This window comes from Aquarana catesbeiana, unplaced genomic scaffold, assembly GCF_042186555.1.
Source record: "Aquarana catesbeiana isolate 2022-GZ unplaced genomic scaffold, ASM4218655v1 unanchor226, whole genome shotgun sequence".
NCBI classification, from domain to species: Eukaryota; Metazoa; Chordata; class Amphibia; order Anura; family Ranidae; genus Aquarana; species Aquarana catesbeiana.
The window spans coordinates 241,702-252,140 of NW_027362653.1; the positions used below are offsets into that span (position 1 = coordinate 241,702).

Genomic DNA, 10,439 nt, shown 5'->3' on the forward strand with positions numbered 1-10,439 from the left:
AACTATATGGAATAATCCTATCATTTTTGTATAAGAGCATAATGTGTTAAATATATATGTCTGCCTCCTGTGATGGTAAGCAGGAATATAAGGTTTCATACTTTACAATGGTTTTAAAAAACCCCTTAATCACATTGAGCCGGCCCGGCAGGAAAGGATTTGTAATTACATGCAAACTAATCCGCCCATGGGAGGAGCAATGCTGGAACTTGGTATGCCCGCTTGTCTACATATAGCCGAGTATGAGGTACGCTAGCCACGCCTTTGATAACGTTGATGACGAAACGCGTAAGCCGGAGCTACGCGATTACATCATACACGGAAGTGGAAGAGAGTGTGGAACGCAGCTGAGGCGCACGCCGCTCAGCTGATGGTGTTGCGATCCACGAGCTCTCTCTGCGCTACCACTATACGCAGTGTGACTGCTTTTGCTTTGTTTTGATTTTGATTTTAAATTTATTTTATTTAGCCCGAGTTGTTGGGCATATAAGTTTTAATAAAGTAATTTAAAAAACGTAATACACTACGGGAGCCCTGTTTCCTTTCATATGTGGATGACCATACTAAGGATGGATTTCGAGTCTGGAGCGGGAGTACCCAGGAACAACCCCATTGGAATCTAGGACACCACACCAAGTTTTAATACTACATGCCTACTACCCCTGCAGGGGTGCAGGGAGCTGGTGAGTGGGGATCTTTGAGGGGGAGCACCGCAAGTCACTGGATAGTAGCTGGTTGTCTGCACGAAAGTCACCCATTATAAAGGACACTGCTGGAACACTGTTGGAACACTATATATACACAATCTTTTTTTTTTTTTTTTTTTTTGGAATTCTATATATATTTTTTTGCTGGAACTGGATTTTTTTGTGCTGGACATATACAAATATATTTATTTTTTCACATGTGCATTTTAGACTTTCACAATCTTTAGAGTTTTATATTGTCATTATTAATTTCTTCACTAATCACCTATAATATATGGAGTACTGATACACCTCCCATCACCACAAAAAAATTTTTTGGGATGGTTGGAGGGTATTAAACACATGTTTTTTGGTATATGAGCCCTTACTCTCGAGGTAGGGAATAATAATTGATTCACTGTTTAATTGTAGAGGGGTCTTTATACAGATTAGACCCCCCTTTCTTTTCACTTTTATGCACAAATATTTTCGTGGTGAGCGTTTGCTCTCAGTTGCACATATTTACCACAATAGATACCCCATTAGAGGTAGCGCCACTTACCCCTATTCCAATAATTCCTTATATTAATAGCTACCCTCTAAGAGGGTTGTATAAGGGGAGGCTGCACACCTAGGTCCGTGAGCGCGGAAATCCTTTCTTATTCATAAACCCTGCATATCATGTTCACTTATGACAGTTATCCAATAAAAGATCAAATAAGTTGTGTCTAGAGGACAAATCAGATCATCTCAGGCTCAGGTAGGCATAGCAGAGAACCAGCAAGCGGGGGAAGAAACGGGTCAATCCACACAATTTGACAATAAACTGATGTCAGTCAGAAGGTGGCAGGCTCATATTGAAATTTGTTACTAACTATCGACTAGCATCCAGTGAAGTTGAGACTCTAAACCAAACTCCACCACCATGCCTCCAAGGGTTAGACTAACAATACCCAGACAGGGGCCCACATGTCGCAGCTAGGTCTAGGGAATCAGCCGCTCAGCTCCCCCTCTCAAATCGAACCCAAAAGGACCAAGCAGCCATGTTTTATTTGCACAGGTCAGTCGCTTCTAGTTTACCAAAGGAAAACCGAGGAAGTGGCACAAGTGCCAGGGTAGCTGGCTGGTGTAGAAATGCACCGAAATTTTGGCAGGCAAAACATATTGGGCAAAAATGGGGGTTTCTGCATTTTTCCGATCATGAAAAAGGTACTGATAATGGCCCAAAAAAAGGACACGATCTTGCCGCGATTTTACCATGAATTTGCTGTGCTTTAGGTGTGTTTTTCATAGGTCATGTGACTCAAAAATGTAACAAAGGTTTGTTATTTATGTGTTTTTACTGCGTTTTCAATGCATTTCAATGAGGAGGTGCTTTTTTTCCTGTGTTTTCTTTGACCAAAAATTCAGCAAGCAAGATTTTTAACACCACAGCCGAAGCGCAATGAACCAGTGTGAAGACATACATAGAATTGAAAGGGATTCATTTTTTTTCTAGCTTTTCTTGCGTTAAAGGTGCTGATAATGGCCATACAATTCATATTAATTTAAATTAATGATATTAATTAAAAAAGTTGAATATACTGTAATACAATTATATATAAAAATATATATATATTTTTAAAAACTGACATTTTCGGTTTTGGCCAAGTGCATCCTGACTTTTCGGTTTCGGCACCAAAATTTCCATTCGGTGCACCTCGAGGCTGGTGGTGTCCACTCTTTATGTGGGTAGAGCTGGAAATCACAGTCCTCAGCACAGGATGCAGAAGCAGCTTGACACCAGAGTAGGAGGTGGTAGTGGGACCTGGGAAGCAGGCAGAGCAAGTCCAGGAAGAGAGCCAAGGTCAGTAACAGCCAGGCAAAGCAGTACAGAATTAGCATGAAGAGAAAGTCCAGAAACCAAAGCTAAGATCAGTTACAGCCAGGCAAAGCAGTACAGAATCGGCAGCAAGAGCAGGTCCAGGTAGCAAAGCCAAGATCAGTAACAGCCAGGCAAAACATACAGAATCAGCAGGAAGAGCAAGTCCAAAAAGCAAAGCCAAGGTCAGTAACAGCCAGGCAAGGCAGTACAGAATCAGCAGGAAGAGCAAGTCCAGGAAGCAAAGCCAAGGTCGGTAATAGCCAGGCAAAAACAGTACAGAATCAACAGGAAGAGCAAGTCCAGGAAGCAAAGCCAAGGTTAGTAACAGCCAGGCAAAACCGTACAGAATCAGCAGACAGAGCAAGTCCAGGAAGAAAGCCAAGATCAGTAACTGCCTGACAAAGCAGTACAGAATCAGCTGGCAGAGAAAGTCCAGGAAGCAAAGCCAGGCAAAACAGTATAGAATCAGCAGGCAGAGTAAGTCCAGGAAGCAAAGCCAGGTCTGTAACAGCTGGGCAAAGCAGTACAGAATCAGCAGGCAAAGGAGAGTCCAGGAAGCAAAGCCAAGGTCAGTAACTGCCTGACAAAACAGTACAGAATCAGCTGGCAGAGCAAGTCCAGGAAGCAAAGCCAAGGTCAGGAACAGCCAGGCAAAGCAGTACAGAATCAGCAGACAGAGCAAGTCCAGGAAGCGAGCCAAGATCAGTAACAGCCAGGCAAATCAGTACAGAATCAGCTGGCAGAGCAAGTTCAGGAAGCAAAGCCAAGGTCAGGAACAGCCAGGCAAAGCAGTACAGAATCAGCAGACAGTGCAAGTCCAGGAAGCGAGCCAAGGTCAGTAACAGCCGGGCAAAGCAGTACAGAATCAGAAGGCAGATCAAGTCCAGGAAGCAAGCCAACTGCACAACAAAGTTTTTGCTTCTTGAACACTGTTGGGTGTCCCCCATAGATTTTTGGCTGCTGATCACGAAAATCACATCCAAATTTGCCCATCACATAACGTTTCATTGAAATCTTCAGTTTTGTCATGTTTTTCCTTATATTTGTGTCGAAAAATGTTTGTTTCTGTAGGAGACCTATGAACAATGTTTTGTGCAGTTTGGGCATGTCCAGGCATGAAATCAGGCCAGGTTGGAAGCTGTTCTGTGGAAGTATTGCAGCCTGGGTATGCCAGGGCAGGCCGGGAGCCAGCTTAACACTGTCCCAGCAGGCTATAAAAGTGGCTTGCATACACAGATGCTTCTCATTGGGGTAATATAGACCTTATAGTGTGTATGTATTGTTTCAGAATATAGCATTGCCCCAGTAGCACTGTATCAAGTAAGTGTTATAGACGTTTTACAGGACGATTGGTGTCGGTCGATATGCCTCGTCAATGTGGTAACAGTCGTGATACATTCTGCTATATTTGTAGCGAGTGTACGATTGGTCATCAGAGATGCTCAATGACTGCTCTTGTGAAGAAAGCATATCATCTGTACTTATCATCTGTACTTTGGCTGTAAAATTGGTGATCAAGACAAGGAATGGATGCCTCTCATTTGTTGTGTGACATGTGCGGTCTGTCTGAGAGCTTGGCTCAGAGGCACAAAAAAGACAATGCCCTTTGCTGTCCCGATGATATGGCGAGAACAGAAAGACCATGTGACGGACTGTTACTTCTGTTTGACTAATGTGTCTGGTTTCTCTGCCAAAAACAAGAAGTCAATTGAATACCCTAATCTGCCGTCAGCAATGAGACCCGTGCCACATGATGAAAGTCTTCCAATTCCTAAACCACCAGAGGAATGGACCTTAGACTAAGGTGACCAGATTTTTTAAAATGAAATTCGGGGACATCTTTTTTAGCAAATGGTAAACTATAAGCATATTTTCCTCAAATGATATATACAGTGTATGTGGTATGTGTTTATGGAATGATTTTATGATATATACATTATTCTTCACATTTCATCCATAAGATAAGAAAAAAGGTACTATTTTTTGGGATTTGATACCAAATGTTAAGAAGATAAGTCAGAGAAAAAACTTTTCAATGCATATTTTGTATTTTATTCTTACCAAAGAAGTGCAGAGGTGCGCTATGTGCAGAGTTCAGGGGTGCGCGAAGTATAGAGTGCAGAGTTCAGGGGTGCATAACCCTACAAAATGCAGAGTTCAGGGGTGTGCTATGTACAGAGTTCAGGCATGTGCAACATTAAGAGTGAAGAGTTCTATGTGCACTATATACAGAGTTCAGGAGTGCGCTATGTACAGAGTGCAGGGTTCAATAGTGCGCTACGTGTACAGTGCAGAGATCAGGAATGAGCAACGCACACTCTACAGAGATCAGGAATGAGCCACGTGCATAGTGCAGAGATCAGGAGTGCGCTAAGTGTACAGTGCAGAGATCAGGAATGAGCAGCAAACACAGTGCAGAGATCAGGAATAAGCAGCAAACACAGTGCAGAGATCAGGAGTGCGCTACGTACACAGTGCAGAGATCAGGAATGCGCTATGAACACAGTGCAGAGATCAGGAGTGCGCTACGTACACAGTGCAGAGATCAGGAATGCGCTATGAACACAGTGCAGAGATCAGGAGTGCGCTATGTACGCAGTGCAGAGATCAGGAGTGAGCTACATACGCAGTGCAGAGATCAGGAGTGCGCTACGTACGCAGTGCAGAGATCAGGAGTGAGTTACGTACGCAGTACAGAGATCAGGAATTTGCTACGTACAAAGTGCAGAGTGCATCCACATCTCATAACACAGTCAGAATTAAACAATCTGGTCAGAGATTTGGGTCTGGCAAAAGCAAAAGCTGAATTGCTATGTTTAAGACTGCAGGAACTGTGTTTGCTGTCACCAGGTATGAAAATTTCTGTTTTTCGAAGCTGCCAAGATAATTTACCCAAATTCTTTGCACAGTTGACAGTCTCTGTTTCTGTATTGACATCGAAGGATTGTTCTCTGCCTTGGGTTGTGACCATGACCCAGAAGAGTTATTGATTCATTAATGTTAAGCCTCAAAGCTGTTCTGTTACACAATGGCAACATTCACCCTTCAATACCTGTTGGCTATGCAGCACACATGAAGGAAACCTACGAGTACATGGAAATGTTGCTGAAGCACATCCTGTACAGCAGGTACAACTGGAATATCTGTGGAGATCTGAAAATCGTCGCTCTGTTACTGGGATTGCAGCTCGGCTATACAATGTACTGTTGTTTCATCTTTGAATGGGACAGTCGTGCCAAAGAGTCACATTATTATAGATAGAGCTGGCCACTCTGTAAAAAGTTAGTTCCAGGACAGAGAAATGTTGCACATGAACTGCTTGTCAACCCAGCAAAGTTTTTTTGCATCCTCTTCACGTAAAATTGGGACTTATGAAGAATTTGGTGAAAGCAATGAACAAAGAAGGCAAAAGTTTTCTCTATTTAAGACAGAGGTTCCCAAGAAGAACTGAGGGCAAGATCAAAGAGTGCATTTTTGTTGGCCCTCAGATCAGACATGTTATGAGTTCCTACGTGATGCAGCATAACCAAAACTATATTTGTGAATACCCACCAGGTACCTGTCACAATCAGCAAAAACATTTCAGGAAGCAAAACTTTTCACAAAAATTGTGCAGTGAAACAGCCATGCAAAGCAATACAGAATCAGCAGGAAGAGCAAGTCCAGGAAGCAAAGGCAAGATCAGTAACAGCCAGATAAAGCAGTACAGAATCAGCAGGAAAAGCAAGTTCAGGAAACAAGCCAAGATCAGTAACAGCCAGGCAAAGCAGTACAGATTCAGCTGGCAGAGCAAGTCCAGGAAGCAAGCCAATATCAGTAACATCCAGGCAAAGCAGTACAGAGTCAGAAGACAAAGGAGAGTTAAAGAAGCAAGCCAAGATCAGTAACAGCCCGGCAAAGCAGTACAGAATCAGCAGGCAAAAAAAGTCCGGGAAGAAAGCCAAGGTCAGTAACAGCCAGGTTAAGCAGTACAGAATCAACAGGCAAAGGAGAGTCCAGAAAGCAAGCTAAGATCAGTAAAAGCTGGGCAAAGCAGTACAGAAGAGCAAGACCAGGAAGCATTGCCAAAATCAGTAACAGCCAGCCAAAACAGAACAGAATCAGCAGGAAGAGCAAGTCCAGGAGGCAAAGCCAAGATCATTAACAGCCAGGCAAAGCAGTACAGAATCAGCAGGAAGAGCAAGTACAGGAAGCAAATCCAAGGTCAGTAACAGCCTGGCAAAGCAGTACGGAATCAGCAGGAAGTGCAAGTCCAGGAAGCAAAGCCAAGGTCAGTAACAGCCAGGCAAAGCAGTACAGAATCAGCAGGCAAAGGAGAGTCCAGAAAGCAAGCCAAGATCAGTAAAAGCTGGGCAAAGCCATACAGAATCAGCAGGAAGAGCAAGCCCAGGAAGCAAAGCCAAGGTCAGTAACAGCCAGGCAAAGCAGTACAGAATCAGCAGGCAAAGGAGAGTCCAGAAAGCAAGCCAAGATCAGTAAAAGCTGGGCAAAGCCATACAGAATCAGCAGGAAGAGCAAGCCCAGGAAGCAAAGCCAAGGTCAGCAACTGTCAGGCAAAGCAGTACAGAATCAGCAGACAGAGCAAGTCCAGGAAGCAAGCCAAGGTCAGTAACAGCCAAGCAAAGCAGTACAGAATCAGCAGGCAAAGGAGAGTCCTGTAATCAGGCCGAGGTCAAGGGAAACCAGATCAACCAGTTCTGAGGCAGCAGGCAAGGTCCAGGAATAAGCTGGGTCATACAAGGGTAGGCAAATACAGGGGATCAGGTCTCAGGAACAAGCTGAAGACCATTCAGCAACTTCTCACAGTGAAATCAGAATAAATAGGCTGCCCTGAGCCAAGTGTGCACGTTAATTGCTACACGCTTGTGCATGCACACATGGTAAAGGTCTGATATTGCCTTTTTACTTAGAAGTACGAGCGAGTGTGTAATGCACATGAGCACAAGCATAATTCTACACTGTTTTTCTGATTACGGGAATCTAGTTTTCCTTACATTCCCCAATGTTTGAACAAGCAACTTCTGGGAGCTCATCCCTGTTTATGTAGATTCTGGGGTTCATCTGACAGTATTGGGTTGTATTTTTCTTCTAGTTACAGTAACCTAGATATAATATCACAGATTTTGCCTTGGTCCTTCTTCTTCAAGCAGATTTGTAGCTGAAGGGTAATATAAAACTTTTGTTGGGATGAAAATCATATATAACAGTTATGTTTTTTATATTTTCCAGGACACGCCATCAAAGAACCCTCAAAGTATCATCTCACTTTTTTTACAGGTTGTAAAATGGAAGATGGGGACATCACAAGAGATTTTGCAGGAGAAAATGCAACAAGCTCAGCTATGGATGGAGGACTTCACAGTGTGGCTGGACCATGGAATCCCTTTGACTCTGAGCAACCTTGTACTGTGAGAGATGGTGCCAGGATTCAGGGGGAGGAGACATTTTCCTGTCTTGAATGTGGGGAAAGTTTTAGCTCTGAATTAAGTCTTACTGTACACCAGATATCTCACACAGATGAGAAGCTTCATTCATGTTCTGATTGTGGGAAATGTTTTCTTCATGAATTCGAATTCATCATACATTGTAGATCTCACACAGGGGAGAAAACAAATTCCTGCCCTGAGTGTGGGAAATGTTTTAAACGAAAATCATTCCTTGTTAGACATCAGAGATCTCACACGGGGGAAAAGCCGTATTCCTGCCCTGAGTGCAGGAAATGTTTTTTGCAGAAATCACACCTTGTTAAACATCAGAGAGTGCACACGGGGGAGAAGCCTTATATTTGCCCTGAATGCGGGAAATGTTTTAAACAGAAGTCAAATCTTTTTACACATCTGAGAGCTCACACGAGGGAGAAGATGCATCCTGAGCGCGCAAAATGTTTTACACCGAAAACAAGCCTTGTTGAATGCCAGGGATTGCATACGGGGGAGAAGCAACATCCCTGCCCTGAGTGTGGGAAAGGTTTTACATGGAAATCAAACCTTCTTATACATCTGAGGTCTCACACAGGGGAGAAGCCGTATTCTTGCCCTGAGTGTTGGAATAGTTATTCACGGAAATCTCACCTCGTTAGACATCAAAGATCTCACACAGGGGAGAGGCCGTTTTGTTGTCCTGAATGTGGTAACTGTTATTCACGGAAATCTCACCTCGTTAGACATCAAAGATCTCACAGAGGAGTGTAGGGATGAGTCGAACATTCCTGGGTTCAGTTGCTGGGAGGTTCGCTGAACTGCTCCTGAGTTCTGAATGTTAATCCAAACCCCGATGAAATCAATGGGACAGAATCTATTAAATCAATTCTGTCCATTTTTAACCTCTTCCCTCCAATTGTATGCAAATATGCGGCCCTTGGCTTGAAGGGGTTGTACCAGGGTGAGGCCTGAAGCTGCACGCATCATCCTGGTACCGTTTTTTATAGCCAGCGGTTGGCTTTCTTGGATTAATAACCGATGCGGCTAAGAAACCACTTAGAAGCTGTTATCCCAAGCAGCGGGAGGCCCGAGCGACCAGCCGACCAGTCCGCGGGCTGGCCGGAGACCCTAACGAAGCCGGAATCTGCTTCGATTGGGTCTCGGATCTAGTAACCCGGAAGCAATGTCATGACATCACTTCTGGTTTACAGACTTAAAGGTGCCAAATTTTAAAAAATGTCAGTATCCAAAACAGCCAAACTTTTGAATACTTTTAAGTGCAAAGGAGGGATTTGGAGTCTTATAGACCCCAGATCCCTCCATAAAGAGTACCTGTCACTGCCCATTACTGTCACAAGGGATGTTTACATTCCTTCTGACAGCAATAAAAGTGATCAGAATTTAGTTTCAAAGGGACAGTGTAAAAATAAAATAAAATAACTAGGAAAAAAAAAATGTCATCCCTCCGTGCTTGCGCGCAGAAGTGAACGCATACGTTAGACCTAACATCTCTCAATAAAGAGGACCTGTCATGCTTATTGCTATCATAATGGCTATTGTTCATAAAATTAATAATACTTTTTTTTTAAAGCGTCCCTATCACCCAAAGCTCACGTGCAAATGCATACTGTACATAAATCCTTTACACATATGTAAATGGTAATCGCACCACACATGTGAGGTATTGCCACAAACATCAGAGTGAGAGTGATAATTCTAGCACCAGACCTCCTGGGTAACTCTAAACTGTTATCCTGTAAAGCAGTGGTTCACAACTCCTGTCCTCAGTACCCACTAACAGGCCAGATTTAAAGTATTACCTTGGGGGAGATGCAGACTGAATACTGCAATCACTGAGCAGCAAATAATATCACCTGTGATGTATTTTATTTATCTTACAAACCTGGCCTGTTAGTGGGTACGGAGGACAGGAGTTGAGAACCACTGCTGTAAAGGCTTTTAAAGCATTGCATATGGAGATTTTTAGGTACTGATGCAATTTTAAAGTGTGACATGTTTGGTATCCATTTACTCGGCGTGATGTCACCTTTTATATTTGACCAAATGTTGGGTAATATATTGTGTTTGTATGCACTAAAATTCATTAAAGTGTATTTTTTCCAAAACAAATTGCATTTGAAAAACCGCTTGGCAAATACTGTATGACATAAAAAATTGCAGCACCCACTGTTTTATTCTCTATATGCAATTAGCGGTCCTCAAGCTGTTGCAAAATTACAAGTCCCATCACGCCTCTGCCTCTGGGTGTCATGCTTGTGGCTGTCAGAGTCTTGCTATGCCTCATGGTACTTAGTTCTGCAACAGCTGGAGGTCCGCTAATTGCATATCCCTGCTCTAGGGCTTATGCTTAAAAAAAAAAAATCTATAATGTTTGGGTGTCCTAAGTAATTTTCTAGCAAAAAATACAGATTTTTACATGTATGAGAATGATATCAGAATTGGCCTTGG

At 43.1% G+C, this 10,439-nt stretch overlaps 1 protein-coding gene across 1 annotated transcript in view; it reads left to right on the plus strand.

The window, feature by feature from the left end:
• The window catches only part of LOC141121597 (uncharacterized), a 40,973-nt gene extending 30,873 nt beyond the window's left edge, over positions 1-10,100 (plus strand). The window contains exon 8 of the mRNA XM_073611246.1: positions 7,780-10,100. Coding sequence (XP_073467347.1) covers positions 7,780-8,741 — 962 coding nt within the window. The 3' untranslated portion in view covers positions 8,742-10,100. The remainder of the gene's footprint in view (positions 1-7,779) is intronic.
• Positions 10,101-10,439: the final 339 nt, after the last annotated feature.